Source organism: Mya arenaria, chromosome 10, assembly GCF_026914265.1.
Source record: "Mya arenaria isolate MELC-2E11 chromosome 10, ASM2691426v1".
Taxonomy (NCBI): Eukaryota; Metazoa; Mollusca; class Bivalvia; order Myida; family Myidae; genus Mya; species Mya arenaria.
Window position 1 is genome coordinate 61,884,518 of NC_069131.1, and position 22,677 is coordinate 61,907,194.

The window sequence follows — 22,677 nt, forward strand, 5'->3', positions numbered from 1 at the left end:
AGCCGCCATTTGCAAGAAATTTCGGACATACGGGGACCCGGGTACGGTACGGTCCGGTATTTATTAATATTAACTGCAATATTGAGGATATGCACTATAAATACTTTGTCATTAAATATTAAAATGGTACACTTTCAACCGCATAAAACGTCCTGGAAAAATCAATTTTATCCTTGAAAAGTCCTGGAAATGTACTGGAATTTTGAAATGGAAATTCTGTTTGAACCATGGTATAGGACATTTACGCAAAAATATGCTCATTCCAAGAAAAAAAAAGCTGTCAAAAACAATCTGTGAGAATGCAGCTTTAAAGGGACTGTACACCAGATTGGCACCCACAAAACTTTTTTTCTGTAACGAATCTCAGGGCAATTATCTAATAGAATGTGTAACGCTTTGATATCATAATTGTAAAAAAAGTACCAAAATGTAAAAAAAAAAATTGTGTCGGAGACCGGGTTCGAACCCATGTCGCCAAAAATTGCAGTCCAGTGTCGTATCCACTGAGCTACGAAGGCTTACTCTAATTGGGTGACATAATTAAGCTATATGCCTACCTCAGTAATATCAAGTGATAACACCGACTAGCTGATCATGCATAAGGAATGAATTCTACCTGGTAGACATACCCAGTAATCTTTTTTGATGGAAAAATACGAAATAACTGCTAAACTTAAATAAAATGTAAACAATGTGGTACTTCAGTTAGTAAGTTACAATGCATTGTACACATCGATGCCAAGTTTATGTCAGTTTTCGACAATTTTCTCTTTTTTTCACTGTTTTATCATACAGAGTACAGCCCCTTTATGTCTCCCAAAAATTATGATTATTGTGACAAAAGCTGAAACCTTATAAATTCTTGAGTCTGTTAATTGGGTAGAAACCAATTCTAGTGCCATTAATTCATATGGGTTATAAACATTGCAAGAAAAATAAAGCTAATTTTGTTTGCATAGCCATTAAAATTTTTATAAATAAAAAACAACAACCTCTTGCCCTAATGTTAACCAGTTAACTGGTTTATTTTCATGTTTTTGTGAGCTTGAAAAACATGCAGAACTTTTTTTAAAAAAATGCAAAAATAGAGTATTTCACAGCTTATGCCATAACATTAATATTGTTTAAGGTTTATGATTTTATTTCAGGAGACGACAACACCTATACATGTTGTTCCACGGAGCAGCTAATAACCATGCAGAGCAGCCTCGGTGTACCAAACAATCTTCTCCAACGCTGCCCCGCCTGCTACCACAATTTCCTCAATCAGATCTGCCAGATGACTTGCTCGCCGCACCAGAGCAAGTTTATTGCTGTAAATGATGATGTTACATGTCCCGACGCAAATCCAAATTGTAAAACTGGAAAAGGCGTGCCAAGTATTTATTATCTGATGACGAACAAATATGTAGATGACTTTTACGACTCATGTAAAGATGTTCAGATGCCTTCGTCAAATGATAAAGCTATGTCGATTCTCTGTGGTCGTCCCGCCAAGGACTGTACACCATCCACGTGGATGGCTTACATGGGAAGCACTGGAAACGGTCAGGCACCTTTCCCAATCATATACAATTTCACTGACAAGGCTGTCGTTTATAAAAACGAGACATACAATCCGCTGAATATGACTAATGTTCGTTGCAACGAGACGGTAACCAACGATACTCAGGCTTGTTCTTGCCAGGACTGTCAAGTAAGCTGTGCTCCGTTGCCACCTCCACCAGCTCCAAAAAAACAATGGAAAATATTTTCAATTGACGCTATATCGTTCATCATGGGCTGTATATTCGCTGCATTTTTCCTTTCATTTGGAATTTACGTCATTTGCTTCACCATTATTAAAGAACATGGCCTCTGTAGTGGAAAGAAATATTCAGTGGGAAATTCTGATGGGGAATCATCATCAAGTCAAACAAACATTGTAATGTCCATGGTTTCTCCTGCGGATATCAGCACGCTTGAAAAACTCGGAGCTAGAGTCGAGGACATTTTAAGGAAGATCTTCACAATCTGGGGCACATGGTGTGCCCAGTATCCAATCCCCGTGCTGTTGATCACGATTATTGTGTTTGGCTCTCTTGCAGGCGGAATTATTCGATATAACGTAACAACAGATCCAGTAAAACTGTGGTCTGCTTCTACAAGTACAGCGAGGGTTCAGAAAGACTATTTTGACAGCCATTTTGGGTAAGAATTTTTTTTTTTTTTTGGACAAAGTATATTTTTGAGGTATCCATACTATATGTGAATTTTGGCTATCTGCTGTGGGGACCCCGTTTCATTTTGTTGTATCTTTTACATGTGCAGAAAGAGAAAAAGTAGACAGGAAATTATATATTATATATAATTTTGGCTTTTCATGCCATGTAGAATTGGTCATTTTTAATATTGTTTTTAAAATCGAATTGGTCATTTTTAATATTGTTTTTAAAATCCCCCCTCCCCCCCCCCCCCCCCCCCCCCCCCCCTATTTTATATTACTAGCAAAAAGGCCAAAGAATTGTTGTTTTTTTTCTAGAATTGTATAAGCATTTACAAAATCTTTTTCTCTTAAAAAGATTCCAACAACATTGGGGATTCAGACAGGTGTGTCTGAGTATGGGGCTCTTGAAAAAAATATCTGCCCTTAAAATAAAAACCAAAATGATTAAAAAAATTACAATATCATTATTTTTTCCTTACAGTCCATTCTACAGGACTGAGCAGGTGATCATTACTCGGCCCAACAACCAAGGAAACAACACCCCTGTTATACACGACAAACCCTACCCATCAACTAAAACAGTTCCATACTCCTCCATGTTTAACAAAGAGTTTATGACTCAGGTAATATTATGGAATATTCTATGTTATTGTTAGGATCAGTATTAAAGGTCATAATTATTATATGCAGTTATTGTTGAAATTAGTCTTTTGGATGAACAAGCCCGGATTCTTATACAGTAGACACTCGCTAAACCAGACAAGGTCCGGACTGGGCAAAATTTCCGGTTTAGTGAGGATTCCGGTTTAGTGAGGATTTGATGTACGGAGTAAGTTTACTCAAAATATTAACTGAGTTAACCTTTAAAGGGAAGTTGAAAACTGGAATAAAATGAAACATGATTAAAGCACATGCAAAAGTGATAAACATAATGAAACATTTCTGTGTTTTTATAATCATCTTTTTTCCAAGTCTTAAAATAAAACAACTCGCGATAATGACCACTTCATCACCAATCAAAGTTCTTGATTTGAGTAACAAACAAACAAATTATCCGATTGTCTGTAATTTAATGCTTGTTAAGTATGTTTGATAGTTTAATTAATGCACCACTCTAATTTGATTCAATCATAAAGTCTTTGATTATCGTGCGGCAGTCAATCCACAGCGCTATCATCATTATCCAATTATCGAGTTAACACAACATCACAGGTGCAATATTTAACGACGCACCGGATGTCAAAACAAAGTGACATCGCGAGGACTCTGAAAAAAGTCCGGTATCCCGAGGATTCTGGTTTTGTGGAGTTCCGGTTTAGTGAGTTTCTACTGTACTTCTGATTGGCAATACATTTTTGAACAAGCCCTGCTGTATAAATTCCAGAATTTGTGCAAGTCCAGAAAGCATTTTACTAGTGCAGGGCATGCGGGCTTGTGCTAAAATCGACCACTGACTTTGTTCAAGTTAGCAACATCGTAAACATCATCGTTTAACTTCCAAATCTTTACTGCTGAGGAAGTTTAATGGATATATCTGTGAACTGTTATATTTTTTAACAACAATTCCAACAAGATTTTCAACTGTGCTTGTTTATATTGAAATATGTGAGCTCATCATGAAATATTTCCTCTTTAAAAGCTAACAAGGATGTCCTTAAGTTCCTATAAGACTTTCAAACTCTTGTGATATTATATAATTAATACTTTTTAGCTCGACTATTCGAAGAATAAGGAGAGCTATCCTACTCACCCGAGCGTCGGCGTCGGTGTAACCACTTATGTTAAAGTTTGTGTACCACCTCAAATATTTTCGCAGTCCATTGATATATGGCTTTGAAACTTTGCACACTTGTTCACCATCATGCCCCCAACCTATACACAGGAGGAGGTAACTTTATCAAGCATTTTGACAAAATTATGCCCCTTTTTCTACATAGAATTTACGTTAAAGTTTGCGTACCACCTCAAATATTTTCGAAGTCCATTAACATCTGGCTTTGAAACTTTGCACGCTTGTTCACCATCATGCCCCCAGCCTGTACACAAGAGGAGGTCACTGTATCAAGCATTTCGACAAAATTATGCCCCTTTTTCTACTTAGAATTTATGTTAAAGTTTGCGTACCACCTCAAATATTTTCAAAGTCCATTGACATCTGGCTTTGAAACTTTGCATGCTTGTTCACCATCATGCCCCCAACCTGTACACAGGAGAAGGTAACTCTATCAAGCATTTTGACAAAATTATGCGCCTTTTTCTACTTAGAATTTACGTTAAAGTTTGTGTACCACCTCAAATATTTTCCATTCAATTTATGTAAATATCTCAGCACATCATGTATTGCATTGAAATCTAATCTAACAGTGATCCATGTATGTTTCGCCAAAACTTTTCAATCCATACACCGAAAAATGGCGGAATAGTCTATTTTTAATATTGAATTTGCTTTAACACTGATTAATTAATTGCCTACTTAATGAATTAATTGCTTTCAATTGAGATTGGCATGTAATTCTGCGTGTGACTAATGGGTTTTTGGCTCCGATCACTGAGTGCAAGGCCATGTGTGGTATTTAAGAAAGAACATTCTTACACTGAAATTCATTCTTCTTTAATATTATCATTCAAGTCTGGATAAGAAAATTTCCTTGTATTTTTTGTTTTTTACATTGAGTACGGTACTTATGATTTATTTGTATCTCTTTTCCAGGTCCTGGACCTACAAACGCAGATTGAAAACATCACAGCACCCTTCAGAAATGGCACAGTTGGCTTAAAAGACATATGTTTCAAGCCCCTAGCGCCAGATTATGAGGAATGTACTATCGAAAGTGTGCTTCAGTTCTACCAGAATAACTTGACCAATCTGAATAAGGTGGCTTATGACGACTCCGGATTCTGGACGGTTGCCGATTATCTTGACCATTTTACGGCTTGCACACAGTGAGTTTTGAAGCTTATGTACTACTTATTAAATTTTGATGAATATTTTGAAAAAGTTTATGTTGGCTGCCACTGCAATTTCAAGGCCCCAGCCTCTATGTCCTAGAACAATGATCACTTTCTGTCTATTTCATAGCCACAACTTCTAACATGATCATATCCAAGAACAACGAACAGTTTCTGTTCACACTCAGCCTCTTACAATGCACACTTTTATGTGTATTTCAGAGCCCCAGCCTCCATTTCTGACCAGACAAAACTGGACATGAGTTGTCTTGGGGCATATGGTGGTCCAGCATTTCCATGGGTCATTCTTGGAGGCTATCCTGGTAAGTGAATATATTTTTGGTTGTTGTAGTGGTGTATAGTGGCCCAGTGTTTCCTTGGCTTTTGCCAGGAGGATACCCCAGTAAGTGTGAATATGAGTGATAAATGATTGTCTAGGTTGATAAATAATATACAGAAAAAGTTTATAGGATGTTATTTTCAGGGTGGCAAAACAGTATGGGATGTTGTGTTACCCATGTCTAAATGATGTGGTGAGGTTTTGTCCACCTAGTCAAAAATGGCATCGGAGGTTTTGTCCATGGGAGGTTTTGTGTGGCCGCTATGCTGCTAGTATTACCGGTAGTCTCAAACGAATAGTCGCCATTTGCCAATCCAACAAACAGTTTACAAATGATATGATTGGATTTTATAAATGAATAAAAGCACATGGTTACATTTTCCATTTGATTAACTGAAAAATCGTGCCGAGTGATCTCTAAAAAATGCAGGCTTTGGCAACTGGTCAATTGTGTTTAGGGCTATTCCATTTAAACAAATAACCCCCATGGGGAAGACACTTTTAATTATGCCACCCCCATACCCATACAGAAGCTAATTTTCCCTTTTTGGGTCCAAATAAGCGAAAAAAGACGGCCACCCAGGCCACATACTTTTCAAATAATTGTCTTCCTTAAGGGGGTTATATGTTTTACTGGAATAGCCCTTAGTTATATGTATGTTGTCCTTCATTATATGTCCTAACTTGAGATTATTATTTTGGAAAATATATTATCTTCTAGGGGTTGAATACAAGAATGCAACGGCCTTCGTGATTACGTTCGTGGTGAATAACCACCTAAAGGATGAAGACAACGCAATGGCCAAAGCGTGGGAGAAGGAGTTTATTGCATTTATGAAGTCCTACAAAAATCCAAACATGATTTTATCTTTCTCCTCAGAGGTATGTGCTTGCTTGATTAGTATAAGATCTTTTTAAAAATCTGGTGCTGTGTTCAATAACACCTTTGATTTCATGAGATATAAAATACAAGCGTTTTGATTGGACTGTAAAATTAATTGGCTAATCGAATGAATGGAATCACTGAAGCGTGTCCAATGACAATGATTAAAGCTTGAATTTGGCCCCTGAAAAAGTATAGAACACCCTAGGTGATAATTTTTCAATTTGTTAAAATTTGATTATTTTCATACGCCTGTTTTATAAAATGGAAGTATTATGTAGAGCGACTGGGTGGTTTAGGTTGTCCGCCTCCTTAGAGTAACTAAAGAAGCTGTTGTCCGATCATCACCAAACTTGGTAAATGCATGTATGGGCACAGTATCTCAGTCAAGGTTGATAACCAGCCATGTCATTCAAATTACTATAGAGTTATTGCCCTTTAATTGCTTAATTCATAAAAAGACATTTGAAATTATTTTAACGTATCTCGTGTCAGTTTGTGACTCATGTAAGTAACCTTAAATTAAATGGTGGTAAAATAGTAAAATGGTATTGTTTTAGTTTAAACTTTATTTATCTTACAAAGACTGTGAAGAAGATCATGTTAACTTATGGTAAGTCACTCTCATTGGCATAATGTTTACCAAGAGTGGGTTTTTGTGTTGTGGGGTAAACAGTAGAAAAATCTCCTTGCCCAGATTGGTGACCACTAACCAAACTCTCATGCACCAGAGCCAGGAATTGAACCTGGGTCTCTTCGTTGAGAAACAAGTGTTCCACATACTAATCGGACAGCCTTTTCGTTTAGTTTAAACTCATTTTACATATATTGTGAAGAAATATATTAACTGATCCCTAGTCACACTCGTTGGCCAGATGTTACGACAGTATGGTCTTGAGTTCACCTTCTCGTTTGGCTTTATTATCATAATTTATATGTTTTCAGAGGTCCATTCAAGATGAGTTGAACCGCGAGAGTGTGTCTGATGTACTCACGATCGTTCTCAGCTACCTTATCATGTTTGCCTACATAACCATCGCTCTCGGACAGTTCAAGTCTTTTGATACAATCCTGGTAGGTTTTACGGTTATGATTCTAATTTTAAAAGTATTTATAAATGTTGGGACAAGTGTGAGGTTGCGTGCGTATAAAATAGTTTAACCCCCAAGTGAACTAGTGTTCCATCGAACTGATCTTTCACTGACTCTTCCAAGTAGGTAACCCCAACATTTATTGCAAAAGCTATCCTGGTATACTGATAAAATCAAATCAGTTGGCTCGATATCCCTTGGCTTGATTTCGTCGTTGGCTCGAACTTCATGTAAAGGTCCGATTTTGTTTTGCTCTGTGTCAGCTTTCCCGCTTGGCTCCTTGGGATATCGAGGCAATGGGTCTCAACTGTATTTTAGTCTGTTTTGTTTGTACATTTCGTGTCTCTTGTACATTTTCTTTGGGGCCCTAGCCTGGTGCCTCTTTACAGGGTATTTACTTGAATTTTTAACTACTGGATCCTGGTTTCAGTGTAAGATCGTAATATATTTCACCGAGTAAGCACCAGAAGCTGTTTTTTACAGATGGTGACGAATGGAATGTTAACTTTAGGTGTACAAGAAAAAGTTAATGATAAACTGATCTTTATGATTCTGATAGAGATTTATGAGTGGCATTAAAATGATATTCCACTGTTTCCTCTTAATACTTACCAGTAAATTACTATCCAATTGCAAAGCACTTAGTAATAGTTAGATGACATGAAGTTACATTTAAATGATTAAGAATGGGCAGATTGAGCTGAGCCAGCAAGCCCAGCTTAATCATTAAAATGTTACTTTAGGACATATTACTGTCTGAATACAACCTCATTGGCTAACACATTGTCAACGCAAACTCTGACGCAGGGATTGTGTACCGAATGAGTGGCAGTAGACTGATCTTTAAACACCCGGGAAAGTTGAAAATCTCAATGATTAAGTCTAGTACTTAATGATTGCCTTTCTGCAATTTCATTGGCTGAAAATGTAGGTTGTATTTTAAATGAAATTTCACTTTAAAAAATTACATTGTAGATTGACTCCAAAATCACTCTTGGACTGATTGGCATCACAATCGTACTGCTGTCGGTGGCGGCTTCTGTCGGATTCTACAGTTACGTCGGCATTCCAATGACGCTGATCATCATCGAGGTTGTACCTTTCCTTGTACTTGCTGTCGGCGTTGATAACATCTTTATTCTGGTGCAAACTTACCAGGTAAGTGCCTTTAAAGCTCCACATTTTTATGTCAGTCTGTATCAAAGTTTTTTGTGGATTCATTGGTCGATTATGTATATTCCTTGTAATCAAGTTTATTATGGTTAATGCATTAAGCGGGCCTATGAAATGTATGCATGGGTAAAAGTTTTCAGTATTGATACTGAATTCAATATTTTGGAAAATATTTATCCTATATAATGTATTGTAAAAATGGCATTTCCCTATGTAAACACCCTATTTTCAGTATTTTGAAAAATTCAAACTTTAACCCATGTGTATGTAAGTGAACTTGAATTAGGGATTGCAATGATTCCAAACAATGCTGTCATGGTAACCACCAGCTGTTTGTCTTGTGTATTTAGTAATTGTTGAACACTTGTATTCAACCTACCGGTATATAACATGAAGTTATTGTTTAACATTTGTATTCAGCAGCTCTATGCACTTAGTTGTTGTTGAACACAGCACTGTTGACTAAAAGTTACTGTAGATATTTACCTTAAAGTTGGCTAATATAACTGCTATTTCTTATTTGTCCTTAATAATGTGTTTAATGATCCATATTCTATATTATTTTCTTCAGCGAGACAAACGTTTACCTGGGGAGACTCTAGAACAGCAAGTTGGCCGTATCTTGGGAATAGTTGGACCTAGCATGTTACTGACCAGCACATCAGAATCTGTAGCATTCTTTCTCGGTGAGTAGTTTTTATTCTTGTATCATTAGGTAAGTATTGTGGATTATAAGACTGTTGAAAAAACATGACCGTGCTTGGTGATATGCTACAAGCATGTTGCTGACAATTCAGCAATGGCTGTTCTGTCTGACACCCCTTGTAACATATCCCATTGATGTATTTTAGGTGCGATGACAGACATACCGGACATGCGGGCCCTGCATGAGTAAACATTGTATAATGCAAGGCTGTTCTTTCTTACACCCTTTGTTACATAACCTATTACTGTATTTTAGGTGCAATGTCAAAAATGCCGGCTGTGCGTGGGTTTACATTGTAAGATGCGATTGCTGTTCTGTCTTACAACCCTTTGTTACATAACCCATTACTGTATTTTAGGTGCGATGACGGACATGCCGGCTGTGCGTGAGTTTGCCTTGTATGCTGCGATGGCCGTCCTGTTTGATTTCATCCTTCAAGTAACATGCTTCATCAGTCTTATGACCATTGACGCTAAACGACAAGAGGTAGGCTGAAGCTTACGGATGTTTTTAAACCTACTGGTACAACATGTCATTTACCAGTACTATGTGTCATTTACTGGTACAACGTGTCATTTACCAGTACTATGTGTCATTTACTGGTACAACGTGTCATTTACCAGTACTATGTGTCATTTACTGGTACAACGTGTCATTTACCAGTACTATGTGTCATTTACTGGTACAACATGTCATTTACCAGTACTATGTGTCATTTACTGGTACAACGTGTCATTTACCAGTACTATGTGTCATTTACTGGTACAACGTGTCATTTACCAGTACTATGTGTCATTTACTGGTACAACATGTCATTTACCAGTACTATGTGTCATTTACTGGTACAACATGTCATTTACCAGTACTATGTGTCATTTACTGGTACAATGTGTCATGAACCCGTACAATGTGTCATTTACCTGTCATTTGCTGGTACAATGTGTCATTTACCTGTCATTTGCTGGTACAATGTATCATTTACCTGTCATTTGCTGGTACAATGTGTCATTTACCTGTCATTTGCTGGTACAATGTATCATTTACCTGTCATTTGCTGGTACAATGTATCATTTACCTGTCATTTGCTGGTACAATGTATCATTTACCTGTCGTTTGCTGGTACAATGTATCATTTACCTGTCATTTGCTGGTACAATGTGTCATTTACCTGTCATTTGCTGGTACAATGTGTCATTTACCTGTCATTTGCTGGTACAATGTATCATTTACCTGTCATTTGCTGGTACAATGTATCATTTACCTGTCATTTGCTGGTACAATGTGTCATTTACCGGTACAATGTGTCAATTACTGGAGCATAAAATTTACCTGTCATTTGCTGGTACAATGTATCATTTACCTGTCATTTGCTGGTACAATGTGTCATTTACCTGTCATTTGCTGGTACAATGTATCATTTACCTGTCATTTGCTGGTACAATGTATCATTTACCTGTCATTTGCTGGTACAATGTATCATTTACCTGTCATTTGCTGGTACAATGTATCATTTACCTGTCATTTGCTGGTACAATGTATCATTTACCTGTCATTTGCTGGTACAATGTATCATTTACCTGTCATTTACTGGTACAATGTGTCATTTACCTGTCATTTACTGGTACAATGTGTCATTTACCGGTACAATGTGTCAATTACTGGAGCATAAAATTTACCTGGTTAAGTGGATATTATACATATTGCAGTTAGTATAGAATAACAGTTATGTTATTGTTTTATTTTAGATTTTAACCCTCATTTTTAGCTCTTTAGATGGCCTTTCAGCCTGAAATAAGTATCATATTTAACCGATAAGAATAGCACTTTAACAACTGAACAGACTTAAGTCCCAATATTGTTCCTGGCCTTTAATCTGAATCAGTTCGAACATATTTTGTAAAAAAAGATTTTACGCAATATGTTCTTACATTTACTCACAGAAAAATGATAGAAGGATTATTATTATTATTTTATAACTTGATTCAAACGTTTCTTTCGAATTTTCCCTTGAAGAATGTAGTTATAGAATATATGAAAAATCATACTATTTTTTTTAAAGACAAACTTTTAAACCTTTTCTTTATTTCAGTCAAATCGGTTTGACATGTGCTGTTGTTTAAAACTACCAAAAAAGGAAAAGGAAGAGAAATCCGAAGGGTATCTCTACTACCTGGTTAACAACTACTATTCACACGGACTTCTCTGTTCCTGGGTCCGACCTATAGTGGTATGTAACCTTTTTATGATCACTTAACAGTATCATTATGTCAGATTTCAGCTGTTAAGAACAAATCCTCCTTCAATGGGCTGATTGTTCAAAACTTGTTAAAGTTAACAACAAGATTAACGACATTGTTGTTAACTTTTAAACCTGATGTGTATGTAGGGCTCATATATTTAAATATAAACAAGTACAGCTGAAACAGTGGTCACAAATATTGCTAGAATCACAGCAGATCACAAGTGTATCTATTAAACCTTCCAGAGCAATAAAGAAAGTTAACAATAATGATATTAAATTTAAACAAATCTTTAAACAAAGTTCTGAACAATCTGCCCAATGCCATGTATAATGCTATTATACATAAGTAGGAATATTAATACATTTTAAGCTCACCTGTTTCTCGAAGAATAAAATTGGGTTATTATGATAGATTCGGTGAAGCTGTCAGCATTGTCATCGTTGTGCAAAAATATTTTATAGTGACAAATATATGTCAGTTCTTCCATGTTTTTGTGATTAAGATTCATTTACCATTCAGGAAGCCATTTCAGAAAAGAATTTTAGTTGTAATTTCAATAATCTTAAATCTGTATAAACATCACAAATGGCAACACATTGATTCTTTTTATTTCTTCAACTTTGTGTTCATTTTCAAAACTGGCTAATATTCAATTAACACAAAATAAAAAAATGACATTAAAATTCAATTAATTATGACTATAATCAACTTGGATCTTTTTATGGAAAAGACGCCCAGGCTAGGTGATAACAAGTTCTCATAATCAACAAAGCTCTGTATGGGAATTGAACCACAGAAGCTTTGACCAAGATCTTGAAAAGCTTACCACTTGGCTATTGCCACTAACAATATAATATATACCCTTAAATGTTCATTTTCAGATTGTGGTGTTCGTGGGTTGGTTTTTAGCATCTATTGCGATGGCGTGTCATTTAACTGTTGGACTGGACCAGGCTCTTTCCATGCCAATGGTAAGCAAACGTTTACAAATAACATTAACATAATAACAAGACTTACCCTAAGTGTGCTGTGTTAGTAAAACAGTAAAAAATAAGTTTTTGAATGCAATAGAAACAAAAGTATACCACTGTGAAAATGAGATATTTTACAGACAGCATCACTGGGAAACATATAGCTCACAAGAAATACATTCATTTTAGACTTTATTTTTTAGAGTGTGGTAGAACTGTTCCAGGTTTTAGTTTTTGAAGACCGTTTTCGTTATATAGTCAAAACTCACTGTGTTGAACGTTTATCTTGATGTTCTGGTTATGTCAAACTTTTTTTTTTTCAGTTTAGTTATACACTTTTTGTATTTCATTTATATCAAATGTTTGTTATCTCAACGTATTTCCGGAGGTCCCAATGACTTCGACATATCAAGTTTTGACTGTATATTACTATATATCAATGCCTTACTTAAGCATAAATAAACCATATCATCGTGCCAACAAGAGTGATTAATATATTGATGTAATAACTTGTTTCACAATTCTTGTTAAGAAATAAGCTTGAAATCGAAAATTATCTATAATTCTGCATTTCATTAATAATCAATGCATTTAGTATTTCACCAAAGCTGAAGTTATATATCCTGTGATCTATTTACAGGACTCATTTGTTCTCGACTACTTCCACAACCTCTCTGCCTACCTCTCTGTCGGAGCGCCGATATACTTTGTGATACCGGCAGGCTACAACTACACGAACATGAAGTCTCAGAACGCGATCTGCGGTAGCAAAGGCTGTAACCAGGATTCCCTGATCGGCCAAGTGTTCTACTCCTCGCAGCTGGCTAACTAGTAAATACTCCTTTTTAAACTATATATCATCATATATGTTTCAACTAATCAGGTCTTGGTATTGAAACCCTTGGTGTCTTCATCATCATTGTCATCCAAATACTTTAACCATGCTTATTATTCAAAAACCATGAAAGCTATTTACATGAAACTGGGAACATTATGTTACCAGTAGCATTACGCATACGACAGCAGCAAACATGGCTGAAGTAATTGTCTGATTATGGACCTTAAGCATGTGTTTTTTTCTGTCTAATTCAGGGCTGATATTTGGCCCCATTCAAAATACTATAACATACCTTTTTCCCCTAAATGTGAATTTAGAAGTACTTATTTTGTGTTTAAAAAAAAGTAAGTTTTCTTATTATTATTTTATATTAAGAAATTGGACCCTCACCGCTTGATAAAGATAGATGTTGAGTTATGTTTCTTAAGGAATTAAAATACATTAGACTTAGTGTACTGTTAAATTGCAATTATTACAATTCTATTAATATTTTGCTTTAAACTGTCATTCATAACATCCTGGTCGATAAAGGTTAATAAAAGTTGATTGATTCTATCTCATAAACACTACTATTTTTTTGCAGCACATCTATAGCACAGCCAGCCTCCTCATGGATGGACGACTACTTTGATTGGATAAGCGCTCAGGGGAATCCCCCATGTTGTCGTATCAACAACAAAACAGGAGAGTTCTGTCCGTCAACATCAAATGAAGCATGTCACAAGTGTCCTCTACAGCCAGAACAACAGGGTCGCCCCACCCCCGATGATTTTATAAAATACATGCCCATGTTCTTGAAAGATAATCCTGGACTTAAGTGTGCTAAGGGGTAAGTTAGTTTGTTAAGTATATATTAAGTAAGCCCCTTCAAAAATTTGTATTTGGTGCCCTAAAGTTAATCTTAGGTTTATGAAAAACATCAGTCAGATATTTCGCTACACAACTACAAGGGAAATCATTGAAATTAGTAGGGGCAAAGAAAATTCATACTTTTAAATGTAATAATATATGTATGGTTTTAGCTAAAGTAGACATTATGGAAGGGTGGACAGTCTGACACAAGGTGCCCATTTTATCCTTAGCTTCCTGTCCCTTTTCTGCAGCACCCAGCCCTTTTTAAAACCCAGTTTGAATCCATACTTGTTTCAGTGTGTCTTGGTACTTATATTTTGCTATCTGTCTGTTACAGAGGGCATGCTGCGTATGGTGCTGGCGTCAACCTGGTCAAGAATAAGACTGAAGTTGGAGGTAAGTTTATTTCCAGGTCACCAGCTCTTTGTTATATTTTGATATGTTCTGTATGTTTGTTATTCATGTCGGAAAATAGCTCATTTAGCTAAAATAAATTGTTACATAAACCTGACATTAAATTAAGATTCTTGTATCTTGTAAGATAAGTGAAGTTTATTAAATATGAGATAAACTGAATCAAAATATCTATTAAAAATCTGATTTAAGCTAATATAAACTTAACTGAGATAAACAAATTTAAGATTTGATAAGAAAAACTGAATTAAAATAAGGTAATGCTTTCTTAAAATAAGATAATATCTGAATTTAAGATGAGACAAACTGAATCAAGATAAGATATAAGCTAACTTAAGATATATATAAAGTGAATATTACATATTTTTCAGTTATGTAAAAAAAATCATAGAATTTAAGGTGTGAAACAAGAATTAAAAAATGATTAGCGAAACTATTGATATTTCTTGTGTTTAAGCAATATTTGATCTGTATCTGAAATTTTCTTATATTTATGTTTTGTTTCATTATAATTACCAAATGCAAAGTTGACATGGAATTCTGTTGTTTTAATATTTAACTTTGTATTCCAGCGACTTACTTTATGACCTACCATACGCCAATGAAGGTTTCTGGAGATTACATCATGGGATTAAGAGAGGCGAGAAAAATTGCAAAAAATATTTCCATAGCAATGAATATTACTGATCCCGAAAAAGAAGTTTTTCCCTACAGGTTAGTGATAGATGTTAATTATTCTTTCAAGTAACGCACAATGTAAGATTATTTTCTGGGACTTGTTGATAGCTTCTATTCAGTTTCACATAGGTTCGAAGTTATCTAACACTTGTGATTCTATCCCAAATTTAGGACATTGCTTTATAGAATATTAAAAACTTTTTTTTTTATTTACCTCATAAATGTCATCACAGATCCAAACTGTATAAAAATGTTCAAATTACAACATTTTCAAAAAAAGGTTTAAAGCTGCACTCTCACAGATTGACCATTTAGATAACTTTATTTTATAAATTGTCTTAGAATCAGCTGATTTCAGCTTCTATGTTTTCAATTAAGTCACATTCGAACAATTTTTAATTGGCATTGATTATAAATGCCAAAAATTTCATTTTTCCTTAAGCGTAAGTAAGGCTTTGAGCCATTAAACATCAAATTACGAGCGTAAATATTAAAAATTGCGATCTGATCTTTTATCAGCAGTCTTATATCACCGTTTTTAGACATTGACCCAAAGTTTGGCTCATTCAAAGATCAAACTGTGAGAGTGCAGCTTTAACATATTTAAAGTAAGAGAAATATTGTGGCAAGAAAGGATTATATGGTCATGCCCATGTGTGTGGCATTTCAAATGAATAGATAAGCTGTGTTCTTTTAAGCATAAAGACACATCATGTGTTCATCTGGCATAAATGAATTAAACTATTTACATTACAATAATCCTTTAGTATTAAAACTTTAATATGATAATGTGTTGAAATCAGATCTTCATTTGAAATCCAGATTATGAGATGATTTTCACCCTTTTTATTCTTCAATTTCAAGTAGCCTAATTCTTAGCATCTCAGATGTTAGTCTAATTCATATTTTTCATTTTTTCCTTTCCAGTGTCTTCTATGTCTTCTATGAACAATACCTTACCATAGTTATCATGACAATTAAGAACCTGGGCATCTGTATGGCGGCCATCTTTGTTGTGACGTTCATTCTACTAGGGTTCGACTTTGTCTCGGCAACCATCGTGTGCCTGACGATAATCATGATCGTAGTCGATATCATGGGAATGATGTTCCTATGGGATATCAACCTCAACGCTCTTTCTCTCGTTAATCTAGTCATGGTAGGAGCATACTTTCTTTATTAGCTTGTCTGTGTTTCTTGAAGAAAAATAATTATATTTAAATGGTGTTTTTGTTTGCTTTGTTGTCATGTGCAGAGGGGACGTGCAAAAACTTGAACATTGGCCATAACTCAAAAATGACAAGAAGTGGTCGAAATTAACACAAGCTGGCATTAGCCCTGCACTGGTAAAATGTCTCCCGGGCTTGCTCAAATTCTGAATTTTATATAGTAGGGGCTGAACAAACCTGTGTCAATATTGTATAAGTATTGGTTATCTACCAGGAATCAATCTTACGTAATTATTGAAGTTTTAAAACTTTTTAAATGTTCATTAATGCTACAAAAGCTCTTCTGAGCTTATATGTCAAATAAATCTCACCCATAAATCTTATTTTCTTATTAATTTCCTATAATATAATCATCATATACCCTTATTTATACTGATTGATTATTTCCAGGCAATTGGTATATCGGTTGAGTTTTGTTCGCACATTGCCCGTGCGTTTGCTGTCAGCATTGAGCATGGGAGAGTAGAACGAGCTAAAGACGCCCTCGCTCATATGGGCAGCTCTGTAAGTTTATTTAAATTATACAAATTTATTTTGGCTATATTACGTTGAAAGCTTACAACCAATTTTAAACACTCGAGCCCGCTTCCTGGGTCAAACTGACCAGTACTAAGTGTCCATGTAAGAAGCCACAAGAATGTTCCCCAACTGGATACGGAACCTCTGTGTAGGGAGTTGGACAGTCTACCTTTGAGTCATTCAGACACCCCAATGTTTATCTACTGTATGGACAGGCATACAAATACTATGGATGAAGAAATGGGGGAAAGGGCGGATTTTTTGAGAATATTTTTGCTGATTTTGGTTCTAAAGTAATGCATTCCTTGTCTCAACATTCGTAAAAATCCAACCTTTGCGCACACTGCATAGTTAGTTACTGGATCAGCCAGCCACGTTACTGACCTCAGCATGTGCTCTCATGTCAGATTTTTCTATGGAAACCGGAAACACACCATATTTATTATCAATGTTTTGAGTCATTTGAACACCAATTTTTATTAGTTATTCACTAGTTATTCATAGATTAATCGAAATCACAATCACTGTTATTTTTTTGTTGAATTCCAGGTGCTGAGTGGTATCACGCTTACAAAGCTTGTAGGAATTTCCGTGCTAGCGCTGGCCAAGTCCCAGTTATTCCAAGTGTTCTATTTCCGGATGTACCTCGGGATGGTTGTCTTCGGGGCTTCCCACGGCCTTATATTCTTGCCTGTTTTGCTCAGCTATTGTGGTAAGTGAATTGTACTTGGAAATAATAAGTGTGGTAGATTAATATTTACATTTATTGAAAATCAATGCAATTAACTGTTAAATCCCTTGATAACAACAACTAAATAATTATGATGAATGGATTTTTTTTTATTTTGTTTAGTTGATGACATTTGATACAAATCTTATTAAGTTTTTAACTTGACATCTTTCAGTGTGTGTATACCACGTGATAAATTGCGTCATAAATCCTATGTCGGAAGGCAATATTTTGCTTTGAAAGAAGACATTAAACAAAGATAACTTCACTATTTTTTCACCATTTTAAATGAAACATAGCGCAGTCTATGCCGCTTACAGAGCCCCGCATTCGGTCTTTTACCAGTTTGATTTCGAGTTTAGTTTCTTAAAACACTTCGAAAAACCTTTGCACAATACGGCCGTCTGACGGAGCACTGTCAAAACATTATTTCGGAAACAGGTTTGTCAAAGTGTTTGATAAAACTAATCACCTTATGAAACTTCGATAATAAAACAAAGACGGGGCTGTTTAAACGGCATAGACTGCCCTTTGTTTTATTTAAAATGGTGCAGTATAAGAATAGTTATCTTTGATTTAAGTCTTCATTTTAAGCAAAATGTTGCATTCCAACGTAGCATATATGACGTACCGTAATATATCACGTGGTATACACACACTGTCTTTTGAAGTCGGAGTTTCGGGCCATGTTATAATAGTGCATATTGTCTCTAACAACATGAGTACCAAGTTTCAGTTGAATACTGTTTTGATTGTTGGTAAGGTTATTATTTTTGTGACAACAAAGACACTGAGCCGAAAAAAACAGGTGAGCTTTAACTTGAAATAAAACAACACGAATCAAGATATAAATGTAATTTTACTTTTCTGTTTCAGGTCCAAGTCTCAACAAAGAAAAAGTTTACCAGAATCAACAGAGAGTTTTAGCATCGAGCAAAAGTAAAGTTATCAATGGAGTAGACAATAGAGCAAATAGTGATTTTTTTGGACGCAATGAATCACCGCCAAATTATGATCATTTGTAGTTTCTTTCTGTTTCTAATTGTCAGAGGGTAGTTTATTTGTGCATGTTTTTGTGAACATGAACATAAAAATCAAGAAAAGATTCCAAATTTGCAATTTGTGTTTTGCAGTTGGACTTCACATGTGAGAACAGTTCATAAAAGTGAATAGGAAGACTTTAATGACCCTGAAGTAAACATTCGGAAAAAAACACTACCTAAAATTTGCTCCAGGCCTGCAGGTGGAACCATACTGCTAGTGTGAAACCATGAACACAAGTGGTGTGCCAAGGATTAAGGGTACCCGGAACTAAAACCACCAGCTTATAGGAGACTGTGTTTTGTGATATTTATGGATGATTTCATGGTTATTAAGTGTTAATATTTTTGTCCAATGTGCTGCTGAAATTAGGAGTGCATGGCATGATTTTTGGCCTTCAAACACAAACTTCCTTCAATGTTTTATTAGTTATTTGAATTGAAGGACAATTCAGAAAGCGTTACCCTGAATTTCAAGATGATATCTCCAAAATTACGCAAGATACATGCCTACAACTATTAAGACCATTCATTGCCTCTTTTGTATACTAAAGTTGACCTTTCACACAAGTAGGCCTAACAAGATTACATTTTTAAAATCAATATTCCAACTAGTTTATAGTTTTTAATCTATCACTGAGTATATATCGAGGGGTGAAAGCGAAAAGGTTCTATCTGCTTCTTTATTTAATGTCACTTAGAACCTTTTCGCATTCACCCTTTGATATGGAACACTGGTATAAAGAGAATTTTGATGATTCATTTTCATGATTTTAGACAATCCGGTTATTTGAAACAGACACTATAAATGCAGTCGATATTAGTTACGACAAAAGCCTAGGTTGCTATGGAAACATAAGTACAGTAAAAGTCATAAATCTTTAAGAAAATGATGCGCTAATGAGAATGCTTTTAAAGCAAGAAGTTTGGATTTAATTGAAATATAGTGAATTTTTTTTTAAAAAATGGTAAATTTTATTTAATGATTTTTAAATTAATTTTTTTTATAACTATGTCCGAAGGCCAAAAATCATGTCAGATGGCTCATATTACCTTAATGATAACATACATGTATACATTTGTGATAAGGTTGTTTGCTGGCTAAAGTTGTTTCTGATTTTTTTTGTAAGCCTGATTGAATATCATATTTTCTTTGTTATGTATTATATATTATGGTACTATAGGGCTCACACCAGTTATCCTATGATTCTTTGTAATTCATAAGGAGTTAATAAGTTATTTTGCTATAATGAAGCTTAGTAAAGGCATTGGTAAATCATTCAAGGGTTAAAGACATTCAACACTAAACACTTAGGCTTCTATGAAATATGTTCTGAGCTAAACTTGTTTCAAATTAAACTTTTGCTTAGTTCATTTACACATAAATTTTAGTGTATATTTATTCTATGAAATTTATTCATTGACAATTAAAATAATTCCTGAAAAAACAAAAAATTAATTCCTGACAAAACAAATAGATTCTCAGGTAGAAGTCATTGAATGTAAAATTAAAGATAATCCATGAAGACGTCTTAGTTTCTAGTAGCAACACTGCCTGTTAGCTCTAAGAAAAAATATTGTCAAAGAATACCACTTATCGTCCTTATTAATAACAAATTTATAGGGATTTTTTCCAAATAAGGTATTTATATTGTAAAACTATATTTCTTGATCAAATTTATTGGGCATTTAAGATATTAATTTATTACTGTTATTTCTGACAATCTGACAAATTTCAATTTGATTTTTGACGTTCACAAATTTCAATGTAATTTCTGACATTCAGAAATTTCAATGTAATATCTGACATTCAGAAATTTCAATGTAATTTCTAACATTCACAAATTTCAATGTGATTTTTGAAATACACAAATTTCAATGTAATATCTGACATTCACAAATTTCAATGTAATTCCTGACATTCAAACAAAGTAAACTTAACTAAATGTTTTTATCTGGACAAAATTTTGTCTCATGGTCAATGATAAGACCCTGAATATTTTACAGATAAACTATGCATACCTGGGTTCATTTATTTGCTTCTAATCAATTGTGTATTTATGGAATGGCAGTTGTGTATGACCTTGTATGATAAGCGCTTACGACGGCCTTATTATTATTTAAGCTGACTTTTCAGTGCTTTATTGAGATTCACATTTTAATATACTGTAATAATTATGTGTTTGCTTTGTATATTTATTTGTGTTTTATTGGATCATGTAAGTGCTAATGTTTAAGATGTGTTTGCACTAATTGTACATGCTAGTTACTTAGTATTTATTTGACCTTTTTGTATGATCCCTTCCTCTTAATAATCTATGTACGATTTGTTGTTTGGTTAGTGTGAATGCATTTCTTTTGATATATGCCCTCACACCCTTAATGCTTTATTAAAAAATGACCAACCCCACCACCTCAACCCCCTTTATCAGATGACACACCTCGTCCCCTTAGCCTCCGTTTATACAATGACATTCCCCATCCCCTTGACCCAAGTTTTTTTATAAAAAGACACTCCCCATCCCTTTGAATCAAGTTTTTAAGAAAAAAACACCCCCATCCTTCCAACCCTGTTTTTAAAATAATACCTCCACTCTCTTCTACCCCAGTTGTAGCAAAACCCCTTTTTAACTCGACACTCCCCCTAAATCCCCTTTTGTAAAATTACACCAATGTGAAATGACTTTTTTTACCAGATACTCCTGATTCCCAGGCCTAACCATGACATGTTCCTAATGATATAACTGGTTCTCTTGGGAAAACTGCATTCACTTAAACATTATACCTTCATTATTGGTCACGTTTTCCGAAACACCAATTGAAATCTTATATTCAGTGTGTGTTTTCTGAGTTTTCTGAAATCAGAAACTACATGAAAATGTACCTTAGCACCAATACTTGAAACCTGTGGGGAATTAAATACAATTGTACTTTTGTATGTGTGTACTAATACAGAAAAAGCTGGAATAAACGAGTTCTAATTACAATTCTATATAAACTTGTATAGCAACACCATGGGCACATACACTCATTAATTTACAATGGGTTTGCCTCTATATATAAGTGTAATGGTACAAATGTTCAGTTTGATTCAAAATTGCACTTTAGTTCAAGTATTTGTTCTTACCTACTGCCTTTCAAGGCACCATTTGATTACCTGTATTGCATACATGTACTTAATAACCCAGTTAGCATTGGTAATCTTGGCTTTGTGTTTTCTTTGTTATTGTATTATACCTAATTTGTCTTTTCTTGATTAATTTCCACCATGTGTGTTGTAATTTGAATATGCTTTATAGATATGTTTCACATGATAATGATGTTCGAAGCAAACCGAAAAAAACAATCAATAAAACATTCCATAAAATGGTGGCTTGTTATTGAAGAAAACCAGCATTAAATCAACCAAGCTGTCAAGGTCACTTTACTTAAAATGGCGTATTCCGCCCAATAACTTGAGCTAGAGTTGATGGAAAGTGATGAAAGTTGGTGTGTAGGTAGCTTAGTTCAAGAGCTAGAATGGGATTGCTTTTGAGCGAGTCGGGTCAAGGCAAGGGTCACTTACTCATTGAAGAAAACATGAATTCCGCCCATGAACTTTAGTAAGAATTGATGAATAGTAATGCAAGTATGTATGTATGAAGCTTGTGTGAAGAGCTAGCTTAGGATTGTTTTTGAGAGGGACCAGGTGAACGTCAAGGTAACAGTAACTAAAAATAGAAACATGGTTTCCGCCCAATAATAATAGTAAGCTTCGATGGATCGTGATGAAAGTTGGTGTGTAAGTAGCTTTGTGAATATCTAGCTTGTAAATT

At 34.9% G+C, this 22,677-nt stretch overlaps 1 protein-coding gene across 2 annotated transcripts in view; it reads left to right on the plus strand.

Moving 5' to 3' along the window:
* LOC128205859 (NPC intracellular cholesterol transporter 1-like) overlaps positions 1-22,223 on the plus strand; it is a 37,494-nt gene extending 15,271 nt beyond the window's left edge. Inside the window, exons 13-32 of one of the 2 annotated variants that reach the window (XM_052907872.1) lie at positions 1,149-2,190; positions 2,688-2,829; positions 4,917-5,149; positions 5,378-5,478; positions 6,217-6,377; positions 7,324-7,452; positions 8,445-8,627; positions 9,214-9,328; positions 9,707-9,834; positions 11,438-11,575; positions 12,473-12,562; positions 13,203-13,393; positions 13,984-14,229; positions 14,590-14,648; positions 15,239-15,380; positions 16,272-16,503; positions 16,964-17,077; positions 17,642-17,804; positions 18,699-18,761; positions 18,956-22,223. In XM_052907872.1, the coding sequence (XP_052763832.1) occupies positions 1,149-2,190; positions 2,688-2,829; positions 4,917-5,149; positions 5,378-5,478; positions 6,217-6,377; positions 7,324-7,452; positions 8,445-8,627; positions 9,214-9,328; positions 9,707-9,834; positions 11,438-11,575; positions 12,473-12,562; positions 13,203-13,393; positions 13,984-14,229; positions 14,590-14,648; positions 15,239-15,380; positions 16,272-16,503; positions 16,964-17,077; positions 17,642-17,804; positions 18,699-18,761; positions 18,956-18,972 (3,689 nt within the window). In that variant the 3' untranslated portion in view covers positions 18,973-22,223. Of the gene's footprint in view, positions 1-1,148; positions 2,191-2,687; positions 2,830-4,916; positions 5,150-5,377; positions 5,479-6,216; positions 6,378-7,323; positions 7,453-8,444; positions 8,628-9,213; positions 9,329-9,706; positions 9,835-11,437; positions 11,576-12,472; positions 12,563-13,202; positions 13,394-13,983; positions 14,230-14,589; positions 14,649-15,238; positions 15,381-16,271; positions 16,504-16,963; positions 17,078-17,641; positions 17,805-18,698 lie in introns of both variants that reach the window. The other variant, XM_052907871.1, reaches the window with a different exon arrangement.
* The last annotated feature ends 454 nt before the right edge of the window (positions 22,224-22,677 follow it).